The 21,749-nt window shown below is 38.9% G+C and overlaps 1 protein-coding gene across 3 annotated transcripts in view; it reads left to right on the top strand.

Annotated features, from left to right (window-relative positions):
- arhgap32b (Rho GTPase activating protein 32b) overlaps positions 1 to 21,749 on the top strand; it is a 174,894-nt gene that overhangs the window by 95,428 nt on the left and 57,717 nt on the right. For all 3 annotated transcript variants that reach the window (XM_077233165.1, XM_077233164.1, XM_077233163.1), the window contains exons 3-5: positions 1,383 to 1,491; positions 3,285 to 3,376; positions 3,480 to 3,564. In XM_077233165.1, coding sequence (XP_077089280.1) covers positions 1,383 to 1,491; positions 3,285 to 3,376; positions 3,480 to 3,564 — 286 coding nt within the window. The remainder of the gene's footprint in view (positions 1 to 1,382; positions 1,492 to 3,284; positions 3,377 to 3,479; positions 3,565 to 21,749) is intronic.

The following is a 21,749-nucleotide window of genomic DNA, read 5'->3' as shown; positions in this document are numbered from 1 at the left end:
GTGTCCAAACTTTTGACTGGTATACTGTACTAAAATACACATAAATAATATTGCTACTGTATTATAATATACACATAAATAATATCGGCCGATATATCGGTATCGGGCTTTTTTTACTCTCTAATATCGGTATCGGCATCGGTCCCCAAAAATCCATATCGGTCGGGCTCTAATATGTATGTACTGATGTATATGTGTGTGTTACGGTCACCAGCTGGAGTGCCCTTGAGAGCCACCAGAGGACACTCTACATCAGATTATTGTCATTCCCTCACAAACTACATCTGCCATAATTCTCTGCCTGGACTCCTAAAATGAATCAGCACTCATTTTATCCACCTGTATGTCATTATCTTGTTTATTCACCACATATAAGCCTGGTTTTAACATTCATTCCCTGCGAAGTCTTGTTAGTTGTTTACACTGCATCTCTGATGCTTTGCCAGAGGAATAATCGGAATCAACATTTTTTAATGTTTTAAATGTTGAATGTTTTTACTGTTTCAGCATGTTTATCAATCTCCCATTTCTGTCAATATAGTCATTGCACTCTATAACCTTAAACCCAGATGATCGATTATGTGACTTATTAAACTCCAACGCAAGCGTCTCTGCTTAAAGTAGATGGATAAACATTCAAAGCCATTTTCCAGGCAATCCAGATTGGTTTATTCCATATCGTATAACCTTTATGTAATTCATTCCATGTCTTTTTATGGAAACTATTTTCTCTTTTCTGTCAGAACATCCCCCACTTTGGAAAGTGTAACCGTACCACTGACCGCGCTGCGCTTTTCATCTCTGATCAGCTGTGGTTTGTCATTTTGCCAATGTGAGACAAGCCAGACGACTGCTTTGTCTCTCCCACCCTCTCATTCATCATGGTTGGAAGGAAATAACATCTATTTGCTTTCTTTCATATCACCCATTAGACCAAATGACTTTTTTCTGTTCTTTTTAAAGTAAATCAACAGCATCTACTTTTCTAAGCTGCAGGCATTTTCAAAAGAACACTGAAGATACCCTCGACTTAAATTGACAGATATCCCTGCATGCTGTTGAAGTGATCTAACTTTGATTCCCTGCTGTGCATGCTGGATAATAATTTTTCCCTTTCGTGTCACTGTGATTAGTTTCGACATCTCGGCTAATTGAAATGATGCTGCCATTAACACCTTTGTGAAGGATGGGATGTTCTAAATTTCCACCTTACATAGAGGACGTGTCATTTTTGCTGTCACTCTGCCTATCTGATATTCTACTCGGCTCCGCTGTCATAATTCTCAAAGGCAGGCGCAAAGCAGGCTATATCCGTTTAGTTCACAGGCTATCAGACTGACCCTGCTGCTTCTCTCTCTATATATCCCATCCTCTCCCCTCAGGGGCCTGAGACCTGGACGGCACCCGGAAGAAGACGATATCGTGCCAGAGCTTGCCAGAAGCATCCACCCCCGAGAGCGACCTGACTGGGAGGAAACCATCAGCGCAATGGTGAGAAGCCAAGTGCTTAGTCTCGCACAAATTCAGCGACTCCCTCCCACACCCTACGTTTACAATTGCAGTAGTAAAGAGCAAATAGCATACCCTGAAGCTGTGAAAATTAAAGACTGACTGGTTATTGCTGGTAGGGAAAGCCATAATTATTATATGCAGGATCCATATTAGTGCCATAGACAGACGTTATTATCTGTACATAGGAACATGCTCTTGTCAGATACCTGCAGAGCAATAATGTAGATCTGGTCATTATAGAGCAGATTCTAAGCAGAATTATTTATATAATTCATGCATTATGAAATAAAGGAATGAATGGACATGAAATGTATATTTGAGTTTTATTTAGAAATATTTTTGGAAGGAGACTAAAGATTTATATGAGAGGAAACCAGTTGCCTGGGGTAATGGTCAATAATACAGTTTAGTGATCATTATGTAAAACATTCTAAAAACAGTCACTTTTAACCAATATATTGCATGCATGCTAAATAAAATTATTAATTTCTATCAAATATGTAAAGCATAATGTAGTCAGTCAAAATACACCCTGTCAGGAAGCAGCTAACACATCATCTGACTCTTTTGCAATGAGTGATGACATAGAGTATATCGCAGAATAACCCAGGTTGACCTATTAGAATGGAGTATTCGAGAGCGAGAGTGTAGTAGTAATAGATGACTGTATTTCACTGCTTTGATGATCTACACCATCTATAACGTTCTGTCCACAGCCTTTGTTCATTACAGAATTAGTTCATGATTTCACTAGTATTCAGTGGTGCTGATAAAAAAAACTGTCTCCATAGTAACCTGACTGTTGGCTGATATTGTTTTGAGCACAAACAGATTAGCGAAGACATATCAAGGGATTCACTGCATATCGCCTCACTCTTATGATACATTAAGTATAATTTTATCATTAACTCGTTCATTTTACTGTCTAGGTCATCAAGCTCTAGTCACTGTTGTCTCTTCACTGTCGTGACCTAGTTTCACTGTCACTTATAGTGAAGTTGAAACTGTGATGATCAACAGACTGGGTGTTACAAATAATGAAACAGAACTAGATATGGACCAGACCAAGTCTAGCTTTCACACCTTGTTTTACACCAGTAGAAACTGGTCTGTTCAGCCGCATGGCATATTTGAAGGCTCCATGGTCAGGAGACTTAATAATTCTGTGTCTGGCTTCTAAGAGCCAGGCTTTCAAAGCATTATTCATATTTCATGGGCATTTTGAATCACTAGCATGTTTTGGTTGGCCTTGCCAGATGACTGTCTCTCATTTGGCAAGGAATTGAAGAGAATTCATAAGAGCATTATAAAGCATACCAGTTGTCAAAAGATTCAGATGCTGGACGCACGCTTAGCCTTTCTAGACAACAGTTTAACCTGTCTTTGACCTTGTTGTAGCTTTTTATTTCCTTCCATTACTCACTAGATCTGTTCTATGGTGCCTACAGGTGCTCAGTAGTGTTAAATTATATTCATATTATACTGTGCTGTGCTTTTTAAGGATGACACTGTGTGTGACAGGGATTTGTCTCTCTCGAGCTGCTCTTTGCACAAAGATTTGGCAGGAGACTGTTCATGTCCTGTTAAACTATATTCAAGTGCTTTATCATTTGGGCCAAGCCCCTGCCCATATAATGCATGTGTATTAGTCATTTTATTGTAAAATTCTGAATTTAAAATGTAAAAAAAAGAAGAAGAGAGGGCTGTAGGGGAGGTGTTAGGGTTTCCTTATTTTTTGCCTTTAGCTGATCACATGCTGATCTCTCTTTCAGGCACGAAGTGCTGAAATCCCAGAGCTGACCTCTGAGCCTCTCATGCGCTCCTGCAGCAGCACTGCCAGTATGAAGGTGAAGAATGTTAAAAAGTAAGTGTCGAACATTTATACACCCAAAGTCACAAAGGTTTCTATATTATCCTCATGTTTCCAATAGCTGAATATTAAACTTATCGATCTGTGATCTTTTCAGACTCTCATTCACCAAGGGCCACTTCCCAAAGTTAGCCGAATGTGCCCACTTCCACTATGAAAATGTTGACTTTGGGACAATACAGGTAAGATCTTAAGACCTTTAATAACAGTAAACCTGCTTCAACTACAGAGTGGCAGTAAACTGGACTTGAAAGGGACAGTGTTGAAAATGAGGCAAAATGGGAGGTTAAATTCTATTGTGCATGCGAGTGTGCAGTTAGTGTGCAATAAAATGTCAAGGGTGTGCAGATAACACCAGAGTGCCACAGCTGGGAGAGGAACAGCAGCGTGTCTCTAATGCAAGGCTCCATGGAATTGAAAAGTGAGGATCAATGTGATATAACATCCCTCTCAAACCTGCAGTAGCACTCTTGCAGATGACTATTTCCTCTACTAGGGCTGGGCATCCTCAGCTACTTCACCATACATTACATCTCGATACATGTCACAATTCAGTCATGATGCATCGCTATATCATAATTGTATCTCAACTGAAACTGTGCCAGAAGCGTGACAAAGACTTAGTGTTATGGCAAGAGAGTGTATTTGTTGCATCTATTTCAATCTCTTCACTTTAGTCCAGCATCGTGTCACACTGAGAGACACCGGTTTTAGAGTTTGCACTTATTTAGATGACATCCATCTTCATATACACACACACACACACACACACACACACACACACACACACACACACACACACATATATATATATATATATATACATACATACATACTGAATATTATATATGCATAATAAACAGTGTCTCAGTACATCCCAGATGCTAAATTGGATTGAGATAAGTCAAGTCAAGTCATCCTCATTTATATAGCGCTTTTAACAATGTAGATTGTTTCAAAGCAGCTTTACAGAGATAAACATATAATTTAAGGTAACAAAGATTGGTTTGGTTTTATAGTGGCTCTTGAAAAATGTTTTTTCCAGCTAAAGTTAGTTTTGATTGATTCACTTCCGTCTAAATGATCATTTGTTGTTAAATTAGGGGCCGCTAAGACGACACCGTTCTCTCTAAACAGACTTTAAACGTGAACCTGTGATAGACGCTGATGGCGTTCACATGCGCATTAAGGGGAATTTGGAGCCCACAGTAACACCTTGAACTTTTCATCATGTTCCTCAATTCATTCCTTAACAATGTGCAGTTTGGCAGGGTGCATTATCCTGCTGAAAGCGGCCACTTACACCAGGGAACACCATTCTCATTAAGGGGTGTACTTGGTCTCCAACAATGTTTAGGTAGGTGGCACATGTCTAATTTACGTCCACATAAATGGCCAGACCCAGGGTTTCCCAGTAGAACGTTGCCCAGAGCATCACACTCCTAAAAGAAATAATTAAATACTATGGAAGCCAATTGGGTACATCAACTGTCTGGTTATTGACATTCTTCAAAATATCTTCTTTTGTGTTCAGCAGAAGAAATAAATTCATACAGAATTGAAAATAAATTTGAAGTGAACTTATCTTTTAATATGTGGACATCATTAGGAGATGATCAATGATATTTGCTTCACCTGTGACTGGTCATAATGTTTTGACTCATCAGTGTATATATTTTTCAGAGTCAGAAATTCACCCTGATGAAGTTTAGTAATTGCTAAACACTAATAGACCAAAATTTGGCCTCATTTTAATTTTTGTTGTTATTTTTTGTTATGTGGTAGATTTTTCCCTAAACCTGACTTAGGTTGAACCGAGTGTCCTTGACACCTGAACCTATCGAACACTATCAATTGGTAGTAAGGTCTCTAGTGTTTCGCTAAATTATACTCAGTTGAGTTGCCTCTGAACGCGCAGGTTGACAACAATCTAACCCCGCCTAAGAGTCGAACGACGTCTCGTTCCCTATCGAACACTATCACTTGGTGGTAAGGTCTCTAGTGCTCTTAACTCGCTCCACACTATCACTTGGTGGTAAGGTCTCTAGTGTTTTGCTAAATAACTTGCTTCCCTATCTAACTTGCTTCCTTATCTAACTTGGTTCCTGCGCAGGAATAATCGACAAACAGACTTTTGCAAACAGCAAATGTCAGTTAAATGCTTTAATCACGGCCGGGAGAGTACTCGAGCAATTCTCGTAGCATCTCTCCCAAGAAGAAGCTTTAAGCTGTGCCGGAGGACCTCAGACAAATTCCATTGAGTATCCCACCAGTTAACACGGATACAACAGTTTTTATAGAATAGGGAGGTATGGCAAAATGACATGAATTTGATTGGTTCTTCATATGCAAACCTTTCTGTTACGAGGTAAGAGCAAAATCTGTTTTTGTGTATTACTAATAACAAGGTTTCAAGTTTAGACATCTGTCTAGGTTCATTTCCCATATTTGTTATTTATACTACAACAACATTCAAAATCACAGAACAGAACGTTTTAGTACATGGTGTTTCAAAGTGTTAGTATGTTAGATAAGGTTAGATGTTAGAAACATGGTTGGTTTAATATACAGTTTAAAATTTCCACCACAGTTATTTTGGGGAAATACTTTGAGGGTATTTGATTTTTGAGAAGGTAATGATTTTACTCATCACTTTTAAATAATCCAGGCTAATAAACATGTCTTTCATAGATGGTAAAAATAAGGGTGTTTTTTTTCTCTTTCAGTTCAAATTTCCATTAAAAGCAGTTTAAACTAAACCTAAACTAAAATGTATTTCATGTCCCTTGTGTTCTGTTCAATTCTGTTGAGCTCCATCTAGCTGCAAGAACCATGACAAAATATCAAACTGAATAAAAATTGTTATTGTTCAACGAACTGGCTGTGATAAAAACAAATGGACATGACAGACTCAAAGTCTGCAGTTTTTTATTTAGCAATTCATAAAATCAATGCTTATTTAACATTGAAAAAATGCAAGCATAAGCAAATAATAAAGCCGCCTTTCCACTGCACACGACAAACGACAGCCGTCGGACCGGAAGTCATTCATTGCCAATGGAGAATCGTACGGGAGCTGCGAGGAGTTCCGATCATATGCGTATGTGTAAAATTCGGATCTGATTTGAGCTTTGGATCCGTTTAAATATTTGAACTTCTGTGAATAGACCGTATGCGACCAGCCGACCAGATGTGATGTATTCCAATCAAATGCGAAGTTGAAATGTATTAATACTTAATAAAAAAAACATGATCCGAAACACTGAATACTTTTAAAAAATATATGGTTATTAATAAGTAAAAATTATGAATTATATATATATATATATATATATATATATATATATATATATATATATATATATATACCGTAAAACTTCAAATAATAGCCCGGGCTTTTATTTTCCCAAATCGTTGAACTGCACCGGCTTGTATTTGAGACAGGCATATATATGAGACAGGCCTTTATAATTTAGTGTTGAGATGTTGTTCATTGAGATGTTGTTCCTAGAGTCTCTAATCTCTAAAAATCTCCAAATGCTCCACTATCGTGACAATTGATTTTGATTAATATGCGCGAGGGAGAGAGAGCAAGCCTCTATTTGAGACCGGCCTTTATTTACCCAAACCTGTCGCCACACCAGGCGTGTAAAAGAGACAGGCGTCTATTTGGAAATCGGCTATTATTTGTATTCAGAGACTGCAACTTCTCTCCCTTGTTGCCGTGTATGATTGTAATGAAAGTTCTGTGCGACTGCAACTAGGGGGCGAATTCCGACAGTCGTGTCCGAATGTTGTGTGCAGTGGAAAGGGGCCTTAAAGGAGAACTCCGGGCAATTTTTAAGTTAATCTTGATCGTAAGACCTTTGTGAGTACTGACTATAGAAAAAAAAACGAACCGGATTGGTGCTTGCTACGCGGAGCTGCGACCGCGAATGCCCAGAGCTCCCACCCAGCTAAAACGGCAGCTATGGGGGCATCGACATAAAGAGCGTTTTTGAACCTCTTAACAGACACGAAATGCAATTAAAATGTCTGTCCAACATGAACAGGGACCCTACATGTGAACAAGATGCGTTTAGCAACTTAGCCATTGTTTCAACTCACCTAAATAGTCTTTTAGACGGCAAGCTGTAGTCTCGCGCTGCAGTCCCTTGCTGTAGCCGGAAAAGGTCGACAATGTCCAGGTGGGAGGAGCGTTGATCATGTGCGACGAGTTATGATCAGAGTTGCTTACAAGTGAAGAAGAAATGGTTCGTGTTTGTGCCTTTCCGAATTGTGACAACAGAATGCGAAAATATAAGAGCTTAAATTTTCATCGTCTTCCTTTCCATGACCTCTAGATTCTGCAGTTTGTGGCTAGTTGTATTTCAACTTGATGTGCAAACTCCCGTAGAAGTACTACGCGCTAAAGATTACCGCATTTGCAGTGAACACTTTGGCAAGGATGACTACACACACTCAACACAGCGGGGCCGTTTGAAGAAAAATGCCATTCCATGTACCAAGACTCGTCGCACATGATCAACGCTCCTCCCACCTGGACATTGTTTACCTTTTCCGGCTACAGCACGGGACTGCAGCGCGAGACTACAGCTTGCCGTCTAAAAGACTATTTAGGTGAGTTGAAACAATGGCTAAGTTGCTAAACGCATCTTGTTCACATGTAGGGTCCCTGTTCATGTTGGACAGACATTTTAATTGCATTTTGTGTCTGTTAAGAGGCTCAAAAACGCTCTTTATGTCGATGCCCCCATAGCTGCCGTTTTAGCTGGGTGGGAGCTCTGGGCATTCTCGGTCGCAGCTCCGCGTAGCAAGCACCAATCCGGTTTGTTTTTTTTTCTATAGTCAGTACTCACAAAGCTCTAACGATCAAGATTAACTTAAAAATTGCCCGGAGTTCTCCTTTAAGCAAATTTTCTAATAATACTTTTATCTTTTTCAACTGCCTATTTACACATACGTTTACTTTAAAGGTATGGTTGTGAAGCATATGACTTGTGAAACACATGACTCGTGAAGCATATGACTTGTGTCCCCTGAGAAAAAGGGTGGGAACCACTAGGGTAGAGAAATGTGACAGCTTGGGTCAGAACTGTGCATGACTTTCGGTGTGAGGCAGTAACAGAGCTCAACAATCTAGAGAGGATTAGAGGGCATTCACAGGACACATTCTCCCTTTCAAAAACAGATAGACATGGTGTTTTTAAAGAACTATTTTTAACCGGACTACATTTTAGAACATGACGCTTATGGTGCTAGATGTCAAAAAAGAAGCAGTTGCGCCTTCCTACTTGCGACATCTTTTGATGTGGGAAAGAAAACTTTACTTATCTCTACTGAATAGATTTGGCTTCTTCGCAGTGGTGTTCCCTTTTACATATTTTACATTTCTCATTTTAAACTGTATCAAGGCTCAGTGAAAGACTAAAAAAACTGGTGGGAATGCTGAATAGCGCCTTGTAGTATAGGGACAGAAGGTGGGGTGGTGCGACAGTGTCGGAGATCTCTGTGCCTCTGTGTTTGGGATTAAGGGTATAATGGAGCGCTCACAGAATGAGAAAATAGATTGGCATGGTGTCGAGGGCCAGACAATTGGGAGGGAGTGAAGCAGGGGTTTCTTCAGGGGGCCTTCACACTGAATAGTAATCCTGCTTTTGGAGGAATTACCCTGGGAAAGCTGAAATATGAGACGGCTATTTTGCATTCACATGTTGGAGCGTTGACATTTCTTCATTGCTGTTTATAGATTATTGTCGTTCTAGCATTGTGTAAACCATCTAGGTGCAACCGGTTGTAGCCTGCACTGGCGTCCAGTAGAGGGCGGCAGCTCCTTTCTCTTATCGTTCCAGTTCTCAGCCAGTGCAGCAGGGTACCATGGCGACAATGAAGAACATCAATAATTCTCTTTACTCTGCCACATAATCATGGTTTATGCACAAAACACAATTCAATGCGGAGAAGTCTTTTTACAGCCCAGAATTGAATGAGCCCGCAGTTGTACAGCAGCAGCTGGCATGGATACTTTAGCCATGTTTGTAGAGTTCCTCACAGAAGCATGTCATCCTTCTGCTGGTGATTTATGAATGGTTTGTAATTACAGGCAGATCACCGACTGATACTCCCAAAAGAGCAGCAGAATGACTGGGTTTATCTGCATTCAGAAATGGCTCCAGAGAAACACTGTTGTCCACAAATCTTTTTACTGTGTTAACCATGAACTTGATTTAGTTAAGGATGCAGGATATATTGTTACCATATAGGTATCAGTTATTACCATTCAAAATGTATTGGTATTGGCTGATTTGAGATTTTTTTTTGTGCATGCTCATTTTCCTTATTTTTACATTGAGTATGACAAATTAATTTAACCCCCTGGGGTCGGCAAACGCGTCGGCACGTTTTGCTCGATTTTTTTTTTTACATAGCAGCAAAATAGACTTAAAGGGGTGGTAAAACGCATTTTTTCGAAGGCTTGATTGTATTTGTGGGGTGCACTGTAACATGTGTTCATGCTTCGTTTTTTTTTCATATATTTTACCTGTATTCTACACTGCTCTGCCCCTCCTTGTCAAAACGGTCTGATGGTTTCCTGGTTCTATGAAGCCAGTCCCTCAAAACTACGCAATGGGCTCAGATTGGTTAGCTGGATCAGTGTGTTGTGATTCGCTAACTCTAGTGCACGTTTCCCGGAAACGTCCTGCCCCTTGCCTTTACCGGTAGTTTGCTATGGTAGTTTGTGCTATGGTGTATTATAAACAATGGCGTCAATAAAACCAATCGGACCCGGGGAAACGTTAGTGAAGATGATCGAGCAGAACCTGTTCAAGAACGGCTGTTGAATGACGTTTCAGAAAGGTTTGTTTTTTGTTGTTCTCTCATTACTTTTTAGATACGCTGTTATTTAATTGTACTAACTATTATAGAATTACAACAAAATAAGCTTCATAAACAAGAATTTCATATAATCGTTCTAACAAATTATACTAGAGTCCGAAAAAGGGATTTTTTTGAGTAAAGACTGCGGATCTATAGTGATCGTTACTGACTGTATGGCACGGTTACTTTTGTATTTTTAGAACGATTATAGACTAATATCTGTCGACAGAACTATTAACCCAAAATGAACACTAAACATCGGCTGCCAAATCAAACACAGAACCATGTTTAATTAGCATGCCTGTAGATAAACAAGTATGTAGATAAAAATAAAAGCTCTAATCAAAGAATAATTTACACTAATTCCAAGTTCGCTGTTGAGATTAAAAAAAAGTTTGTAACGTTAGGTGTTTGTCAGATAACGTTAAGTATGAATGAGCATTTAATAAACCAGCAGAGCCAAACAGCATTGGCATTTGTTTACTTCCTTGCTACAACGTACAATTAACAATATGAGCTATTACAGGAAAACACATCGACAAAAAATAAATCATACTTACAGGTTGTGGCTCGTAAACAAAAGCTTCTGTTTTTAAAGTTGGGACTGCTCCATCTTTCAGAACAAGCCGATGTGCGAATCATGCATTGAGCTCGCGAAGATTGTGGTAGCTTTCCTCCGTAAAATGTTCAGTACAGAGAGCAAGATTTGGGTCATAATTATGAGGGTACGAGTTAAAAATAGGCATGCGTCCCTCGTCCCTAGGAAGGCTGAACAAAGTGGACCTGCAATCCAGATGAAAATAACAGCAGCGTTTCGACGGCATTGCGTTAACTCCTCTTCAAAACAGCAATATAAAATGGCCTCGCCCCGCTTAAGTATTCTCGGAGGAGGGGTTTATGTAAATAATGGGATATGCTGACATCAGCAACTCCCGAGGAATGTCGTGAAGTCCAAACGAAGTCCTGTTTGCAGTAGTCCTTAGAAATTGAATTTTTTAAAAGCAAATATCTCCCTTTGCTTTGAACTTTGAGCGCTGTAACTTTGCAGATGTTGTTTATGCTCAAACAGCAACATTACACACTAACTAAAGTTAGAAAAGTGAATCGTGTTTTACCACCCCTTTAAAATACTCCGTCATTTCTGGTCATACAGACTTAAGAAATATGAAAAAATAAACTGTTAAATGCCTACTTTTTCATGTGTCCACTTACAATCAAAATCAAACATTGTGCATTTGTAAAATAAAGAAAATAAACAGGGTGTGCTTTCTTGCTCTCGGTCTCCGCGAACTTTTTTTCTGGAGCACGTCTCGAAACTTAAAACTCAGCGAATACTATTCACCCAGGCATGAGCACACATCAAATCGATAAAACACACCAAGTTTAATCAGATTAATGTACTATGTCGTTTTGCGAGGCTGTGGGGAATAATCCTGAGACATTTACCTCAGAAGTGCTGGTTTCAGCTGCGGATTAATAGTACGTTTTTTATTCTTTGTTCTAATCGCGACATTGAATAGGGGCTGTAAACCGCAAAAAGACTGTTGAAATATGAATCGTGTTTCTGTGTGTGAATGAATTAACGGCACAGATGGGTGCTGTTGTTTACTACAGCTCGCAAAAAGACTGTTTAATATGAATCGCATGCCTGTGTGTGAATGAATGAACAGCACAGATGCACAATTTTGTTTACTGTTTCAGACGAAATATGAAAGACATTTCGTTGACTTGTTTTGGATAGATTATACAATTTTTATTGTAAAATAGACATCAAATAAGCTTTTGTGAGCCAGTATGTTTTGTCAAAAATAAACTCCTCAACTAAGATGTTATTATAGTGTTTGAATCCTTAACTTTGAAATATGTATGATAAAATGTATACTTTAAAAAAAGAAAGATTACACTTGAAATATTGTTAAAATTGTAATTGTTATTATTTTACATCTGCGCGTGAATAACGAAATGAGCTCCCTTTTGCATCATCTTGTGCTTGAATATTTAAATTGTCAAGGCTTAAACTTTCGTGACGATGCTGCGCTGAACCGTCTACTGTTCCGAGCTTTGTTCCCGTTTGTTCATGTTCACGCATTTGTTAGAATTCATAAAAATGTTACAGGCCATCTGGCGAGTGACCCCATTTCATATACTCCCCAACGCTGATTTTTACTCTCATTTGGCACTTGGAGAGTTTTAATTTTAGGCCCTGGTTGTAATATTGTTAAAGCTGTTGCCCATATTAATTTGTGCCACTATGGGAGGGGTTCATGTCCCCTACAGCAAAACGTTTAGCAATAATCGCTGCATTGCTCACGTGGCATTGACCCTTTTGCTTGTAGCATTACTCATTGATTTTACTGTTACATTGCTGTACATGGTCATATGACATTGCTTTTAGTAAAACATGGTTTAGATTTTCTTGAATGCTTTTTTATTTTTGTGCCCTACTCTGCCTATGTTGCATGACATTTAATCGATTGTGGTTTAAAGCTCTGGAGGTGACTTTGCATTTGATGTCTTAATTGTGTTGTTGGATACGGCCGCCAATTGTATGTTGGTTTATTCTTGCACACAATGGAGGGCTTGTCTTCTGGATTCATTCATGGCCTTTGCTCGCCTTGTATTGCAGCCGTGTGGTAACTGGCACCGACTGCTAACCACAGCCAGTAGAAGACAAAAGTGCAACTTAGATTCAATTACAGATATGTCTTAAGTTCATCAGCCACTCGGAAATGTGTGTGGATGACACGTGTATGTTGTACCAGTGTTCTGAGACTGGTACCGGAGGAAATAGTTTCCATAGACACCCCTCCCTCCTGGTGAATAAGTGAGGGCAGTGGTTATGTTTTTAGTGTCCCACTGTCCCTTCCCCCATTTTCTGCTCCAGGCTCGTATAGCTACTCTGTATACTCTCTGGATAAATGACTCCCTCGACCCAGAGCTTTCGTCGGGTCGGCCTGTGCCAGGGAATGTGCTCATTGGCCAGTATTTGATGTGGTCTGTCGTGCATCTCTTTATAATGTATGCTTGCTTGTAGAGATGCACCGATTACAATTTTCTAGGGCGATTCCGATTTTTCATGAGTTTGGCCTGCCGATACCGATTTTAGCCGATTCCGATTTCATTTTTTCTAACCACTTTACAGCAAACACAAATATTTATTTTCTATCTTTTCTTTAATAGAACATTTTACATAGAACATAGAACATTTTTTGAACAAATAAAATAAAATAAAACTATATAAATTATTAACCCTGGTGTGGGAAATTCACACATATCTAAATGCAGTGATATGGTATGGAAGATACCATTTTCATTTCCATATATTCAACAAAAAAAAGTGATATATTTACTTATTTACGAAACTAAACGTCTGTATGAAAACAGGTAATGGCAATAAAATAATATATAAATAGCAAATAAAAATAAAATAAATATAGCCTTGCAGTATAAATATGTTTCTCAAAACACACACACAGCCTATTGCAATCACTTGTTCATCAATGGCAAGTTTTATTTCGCAAACAGTTCTTCTCTCATCTGCCACATGTCCAGCCAGGCTAAACAATCACTTTAATTGAGCGCGAGCAGCGCAGCAAAAATAGACTCTGCACCGAAACCCCGCTTCACTGCTGCTCACGCGACGCTCCTGCTCGACGCACACGCTGCTCCTGCTCTTGGTGTGAATACACTCATTGATAAACATCCACGCCGGGGTAAAAAAACCCTGCGCTGCTCACGCTTGCGGTGTGAAACGGCCATAATTCACGAGGTTTCCAACATGTGCGTTCTGTGTGCACGTGTGATGCTGATTTTGCGCAATGTTAATCATGCGGCGCCCGAGTGCAGTTGACCGGCAAAAAAAAATCGGCATATGTCAGACTGACCGGCCGGTCGCCGATCATGGCCGATCACGTGAAAATCGGCCGATTCCAATCACCAGCCGATCAATTGGTGCATCTCTACTTGCTTGTTTCAAATTGGTTCCACCTGCTCCTGTTTTAGAATATAAAAGTCTTCCATATTTAATCTAGGAGTGTATGGCGTATTGGTCCTATACAAGTCATTGACTAATTTGTTTAAATATTAGTATTTGATATTTGTGTATGCTTATTTCCAGCCGTTTGCATTTAAATTAAATTTTCTTCATCTAACACTTAGTTATTATTAAAAAAAATGATTGGATAACACTGTTAAGTATAATCTTTATCAAATCAAAAATGAATATCTATTTTCATACATTTTATTATAATGCAAACTGCAAACAGACATGCATTACGTATGCCACCTTTACTATACACCTTAAACACTGGCTGTCCGACAATTACAACTGCACACATTAATTTGATAGTTGTGATGTGTACATGATGTGACATGGTCATGCTACTGTCACTTGATTTCTGCTGCCTGCCTCAATGTTATGTCTTGCATGTACTTCAGTGTGGGCTTTGTGTGATTATTCTTTGTGTCGATTTGTATTGTTTTATTGCATGAACTGTTTTTTCCCGTTTTTTTTAATGTCCTTGCAATCTGCGCATGTTTGTTTACGTTTGTCTCAATTGTGTGCCACATGCTTAGTATGTCTATTTTTTGTTGCTTAGTCCTGTTGTAAATATAATTGTAATGTATTTTATTTGATGTATGCCTATTGACAACTGGCCGGGGACTACAGCTGGAAATTAGCCGTACAGGCTAAAGCTGCTCTTTTTTTATCAAAAGGGACTGTCCACGTCATTATAAACTAATAAACTAAACTAATGCCCTAAAATAACTTGTAGCATGTAAAACGATTGAATTTAGTTTTTATTTATTAATGCAAAATTGTGCTATTGGCTAATATCACTTATTGGTCATAAGATGAAAATTATTAATCAGTTAAATACAGTATCTGCCAGAATTACTTTAAGGGCTAAATAGTGATGCACGATATATCGGCCACCGATATCATATCGGCCGATATGGTCAATTTTTTACACATCGGTATTGTTCCGATGTCAAAATAGGGCCGATGTGAACAGGCCGATAATCATTCCTGTGTGTTTGACGTGTGTGTAGGCTTAAGTGGGGGCGGGGATGTTTGTTTTTGCACGAGCGCATACATTACACACATAATGTGCTGAAGCAGGTGCTGGAGGCGCAAGTTACGGCACTCTGCATTGTTCTGACCGACCATCAAAGTATTGCCGCGCTGGAGTTACGGGGTTATGATGTAGCAATTAAATCACCTCAGACACACACGTTACATGTGGTTTCACGGTGATTGCTTTTGTTAGATTATTGAATAATGGCATATTCTCGGGGGAAAATGATGGTGAAAATGAAAATGATCAAGGTAAGAATAACACACGACACGGTGCATAAAAAAGATAATCTTTAAAATCCAGTAACAGCTAGCGGTAGCCTTTAGCTAGCGATGCTACTTCACAAACTAAACACAAACAGGTTTCGAGCCATAATCAACAACTTATCTAGTAACAAGCGTTGCATTAGAGCAGGCTTGTAGGATATCTTAATTCACAGCCCGTAATACAGGGCTACATGTAGGCTACAACTGAAATAAAATGCTAGCTCTCGCCTGTCAATGACAGTCTACTGACTGAAAACTACGCGAGTTGGTCGGTTGTAGCCGCAACGAAACACCCATTATACACCAACAGCAGGAATGTAGTAATTTAGAGCATACCTCTTGTTGAACCCTGGTTAAAATCCATGTTAAACAACCGACAAGAAAGCAAACCCATTACAACGCGGAACTACTAGATACAGTTCTTTAGGGACACCTAATCTGTAGCCCTGCCTTAGCTCTGAAGCTCTGTGACAGGCTGCGACGTCAAGATTGCAATGGGGCAATTCCATGCAAAGGTCATCTTTACCATGAGAAAAATAAAGTTTTAACCAAAAGAACAAAACCCTTTTTAAGTTGTCCATTTAGGTCTGTAAAATACTGTATTAATGTGCTTTAACAAAACTTTTAAGAAAATTGCCTTGTTTATCCACCAGATATGAGGTGAGCAACAATGCTTAAATTACATTTTCAACCAGCCATATTTCATGCTTTCAAAAAAAGGTATCAAAGACCCCCCTTTTTAAACTTTATTTTAACAGTAAGCATTTTGCAGAAAGATGGAGGCATGCCTGCGAAATAAATATACTAATTTGGTCATAACAGCACTGCCTGTTGAATTTATAAGGGCTATAATAGAGGTCTTGACGCTTCAGTGCACTGTCACGTCCATAACGTTTTAAAGGTTTAGTTTATTTAATATGACAGTTATAAATGCAAATAACTTGAAACTTTATTTACAAAGCTAAATTATGTTTATGTTTATTAGGATAGACAATTCATCTCACTACTTTGCTCTGAACAACCATAATAATGCGTTACGGACGTGACCGTTACGGACGCTTCATATTAAATCATGCATATGACTATTGTGATCTGTTTCAAGACAGAAATGATTTTATATATAAACTTGTGCACGTCTCATAACAGAAACTCAACGTAGGCTATGCCTCTCAAAAATATAGCCTATCTATAGAAAGATTGCAAAGATCAAAACGAAAAGAAATAGGCAACTCTCTGATTGTGTAATCTGTATGTGCTTTTTCCACCACCACGTCCCTCTAGAGGCTCGGTACGATCACGCTGACAAAATAATAATAGGCTAATAATATTGCGTGTCAATTATTTTGTCAAATCATATTTATACGAAATAAAATGTGATGATTTTGACTCGCGACTGTGACTTAAAGTAACAACAGGTAGTTTTTTGCTCTCGGGCTCCCCCTACAATTGGGAAACAGTATTGTCCTCTACTACTGTCGTAAACTGTCATCCTACATGCACGTGCATTTGTTGACAACCATGATAGCCCTGAACACTGTAGGAGGAGGTCACATGCAGGTGTTCTCGCGTGTGTGAAATGTCTTCATCCCAGGTACAGTGGCATATATTTCAGCATGTCATATGAATATAATTTCATGTGTTTTATTTTTTTTATAACGGCAAATGATCGCGATGATCACTTTTACAAGCCAGCGTCATTATAGTAGCCTAGTCTATTGGTTACCGTTTTTCTGAATCTATATGATACTTCAATGCAATCACACAGAAGTATTGCACAAGAACAACATGAGGGTGGAAATTAGTCATCCGAAAAAATTGCGACAAGAATCCCGTTTGCCTCTGTATCTAGCAATAATCGGAAATTACACAATCGAGTAACTTTACACATGTAACAAATGAGAAGCTATGAACTCAATTATAATATTATTATCTTCCTCCTTTGTTTGTACATGTTGAGTAGACTACACTTTTTAGGTCAAACATTTGCTATTTGCATTTCATCGATTGCAAAGTTCCAATCAGAACGAGAATGCTAAAAGAACGAGAATAGCGTTTACTAGCTACCAGATTGATAATTCGCTACTCTACTATCATTACTTCATTCATGAAGATAAACGGAGGATAAAATAGCTTCCATAACATAATCAAGCAGCCAAAAAAACAAAGAGATAGTATGCACGCAATATACTTACTCGTCCAAAAGCATGACAGCCAAGTCAGCATCTGTCGGGAACCCCTCCTCCTCTTCCAGCTCACGCCAGCGAGAAAAAGCTGGCCCAGTGTTGATCCTCGTTCTGCCTTTTATGCGATCACTTTCTCTTTTTCTCTTTTTGCTTTCCTCCGACAAAACCTTTGCTTTCTTTTTTCTCTGTGCTGCTTCGGCCATGACTGTATAAAATTTGGTTCGCACGTCCGACTTTAAGGAAGTGGGGGTGGTGGTGGAAGTGACGTATATGCCGTAAAGCAGTCGAATTATGTAGTTCTCTTTGTTCGCCGGTTACTACCAGAAACCCGAAGTTTAAAAGTACAATTAAAAACGCTACAGACCCCGTCAGGCTATGGCAGACGTGTCATTTAAACTATTGTAAGTCGATGTACCATCACAAGAGACTTGGAAATGTATTATGAAGGTTGAAAAGTTACCTGTTGTTACTTTAAAATCCATAAACTGGCCGAAAACCGTGCGATCATTTAGATACAAAAAACGTAGGCGTTACATGATTGCTAGTGACTCTACGGACAATAATGTCCATCGGTTCACCTGACTGTGGAGGAAACCTGTGATTTGAACTCCTATATGACAAACATTAATTGTTAATGTATTTTAATTTTGACTGTCTTCCGTAATAGTCTCTGCTTTAATGTTCCGTCTATGTGTTTATAGCCTATTCACGTCCTAGTCGAGAGGCGTCCTGCAATTGCGCAAGGAACCTGATTGGTTTAGGTGTGAAACAGGCACCCTCTAATTCGCTCGCGCTTCCTGTCATTCAGGCTCAGGTTTTGACAGCTCGAAGATAGCGTTATCTTAAAGCCAAACGCCTACCACAACGACAGATGGATAAAATGGTAAGATGATACTAAAAACCGCACACAATCGGGGAAAATAAATTGAATAAAAATCTAGTTATATTAATGTCATATCAAATAGCCTTGTCACCTCAGAGTCATCACCTCAGATAAGATACCATGACAATATAACAACCTACTTTATGTTTGTGTGTGTACACACATACATATTCACACATACATATACATACATATACATCTGCTTGATCAAATAGATTCTATGTATTTCAGATGCGTCACATCCATAACAGGGTTTTTGTCACGTCCATAACGTTGGTTTTTCCTCATAATACACTTCATAACAATATATATATTTTAAACATTGATATTTTTATGTTCAGCTAAGACCCCTTCATCATGTGGATAGCAATATTTATACATTGAATTTAAAAGTTCACAGACTTTAAAGGAAATCGAACAGTATACCAAAAACTCTGTCATTTCCCGTCACATCCATAACGCATGCATATTTTTCCTTTTTTGGGGGTGCTTAAATATATTTAAAAAAAACATATTTTGCCTGTCAATTCCCCAGATTGGGTGCTCTGAGAATATGCATTTCCAATTTAAATATTGTAAGAAGTTTTTTTTTTTCTGAGACATTTCACCTGTCATTATGAGTTCAAATGTCACATCCATAACGCTGGAATTACCCAATGCTGGAATATGGTGTGTATGTGTGTGTGTGTGGCGCGCTGTGTGAGAGAGAGGCGCGGGCGCGATCGAACAGTGGAAACATAAAAACATACTCCGTGATGTCATTTTGTTCATACAGGACGTTCCAAATATTCTCACTACTTCAACTTCTTGTTTATACATGTGAAGCCAATTTTATCATAGTAAGTCTAATAGGGTTAATATTGCTTACATTTTAAGTGTTATAACATTGTGCTATAAAATAGAAGTTAAGGTCTTTTGCCTTAGTAGGACAGTACTGTACTTTAAAGTTTTGAACTGTTGCACAATGTTCATAGAATACAGAGACTTGGTCTCAAGTGAGTTAGATGTTTATTGAGAATACTCAGGGTAGGCTTATTCATAGTGTGAATTCAGGACACACTTGTATCCTTTATAAAAATGTATTTTTATATAAATATAATTTTTTTTCTTCTGAAAATCTGATGACATATTTTGCACACAGGTAAAGGTGCCCAATATCAGTCATTTCTGAAAATAAATTACAAAAGTAAAAAAAAAAAAGTGTTTTGGAAAATAGCTCTTTATTTGATTATCATAAAAACCTGTTTTCTATACAGAGATATCGATATCGGTAAATATCAGTATCGGCCATTACAGCAATATTAATATCGGTATCGGCCGCAATTTTCACATCGGTGCATCACTAGGGCTAAACAAACCAGAAGAAATCTGGTCATACTTGTTAGTCAAGGAATCTTTTTTTTTTCATTGTTCAAATCATTGTTGTTTTCTACAACAATGGTAATTAACTTAGCCAGGTGCAGGTCTACTGGCTGATCAGCCACCAAAACCAGCTAGGATCAGGTGAAGACCAGTTTTGACTTGCTAGACGCATGTAAATCCAGCTACCATCAGAAGATGGATTTTTCAACAGACATAAAACTTTTTTTCTCTCTCATCCTCTTAAATTTAGTCACAAACGAGTTATGATACATCAATCTTGTGTGCTTCTCAACAGCAGGGCTCATCCTGTGCTATTCTCAGCTCTGTCTCAGGCTGTTTGAATTACTGTCCACAGCTTGACTATTATTATTTACCCTCTCTGTCTCTCTAGCAATCTATCTTCACATCTCTTAGTCATTATATTGCCTGTGGAGAAAGTCAAATGCTCTTACCCCTCAACTGGTGCACATGACACATTTATTCCTCAGCTATTAGGCAGCCTGGAGCAGAGATGCTGCCTCTAACCCACAGGTCATACAGGCCAGTATGGCTGCTGTCACTGTTCAGCCATCACATTGACATGAACACTTGCTTGTGCCCTCAATGTAAATCGGAAGTGGAGTCACGTATCGTAACAGCGATTCCAGAGCACGACACTCTTTATCAAATCAGCTAGTTTAATAAGGAGTGGGTGGTAGTTGTGTTTGCTACTAAGGGCTCTTGAATGAACAGAATACTAAAACAAAAACATCATCCTCTCTGCTTGTTTTTTATTCCCACCACAGACCATGAACGCTTGGATTCTCATCCGGCTTTAGACCGGTCAACTGTTTATTTTTAGGGTGATATTGATGTGTTGATCAGCACCATCTGGTGCTAATGGGCAAGTTATAGGAAATAGCATCTGCTTTGTTAACATTGCTATCCAGATTTATGAGACAGGAAATATTTTGTTTAATTCTGCCTTCTTGGTGACTGAGTGTCTATATTTTGAGTTCCTGCATAAAACTAATCTGTTCCAGGAGTTAATTTCCACACATGAATACTCCACCAGTTTAGTTCTTTGTTGTTTAATGCATGGCTCTCTTTCCGATTTCTTCAGTGTCTGATATTTGTAGGCACTCTCACAGAGTACTCTCGTGTGTTTTATTTCAACAGGCTTTTATGCATGTTGGCACACCTTGCCCTATCCTGTTGAATGGTAAATTGATTGCTTGCTACTAGGGCTGGGCGATATGACGATATTATCTTATATTGAAGATGTCTCGCAAGTATCGCAATGTCGATTACAACAGTCTGTTTCCAGAAGATAATCGTCAATATCAAACAATGACATTTCACATAGCACTAGTTATACACATATTTATTTATATGCAATAACATCTTCAGGGGTCTTTCCGGAGGGACGAACACCATTCAACGAACAGTTTCCACTTCAGATTAGTGGTCGACCGATATGGGTTTTTTGATGGCCGATGCCGATATCTTATGGCGCTTTTCCACTACACAGTACCAGCTCGCCTTGGCTCGGCTCGACTCGACTCGCCTTTGTTTGGTTTTCCACTGTGTAAAAGTTGTACCTGTACCTGCTTTCGGGTACTTTTTTTCGTACCACCTCCGGCGAGGTTCTAAGCGAGCTAAGGCGATACTAAAATGTGACGTGAAAACAATGCCGACTGCTGATTGGTCAGAGAGAATCGTCACTATTCACTGCGT

Source organism: Siphateles boraxobius, unplaced genomic scaffold (genome assembly GCF_051911475.1).
Source record: "Siphateles boraxobius isolate OS27281-9 unplaced genomic scaffold, OSU_SipBor_1 18, whole genome shotgun sequence".
In the NCBI taxonomy this organism is placed as follows: domain Eukaryota; kingdom Metazoa; phylum Chordata; class Actinopteri; order Cypriniformes; family Leuciscidae; genus Siphateles; species Siphateles boraxobius.
This window is presented reverse-complemented; position numbering and strand designations above follow the sequence as displayed.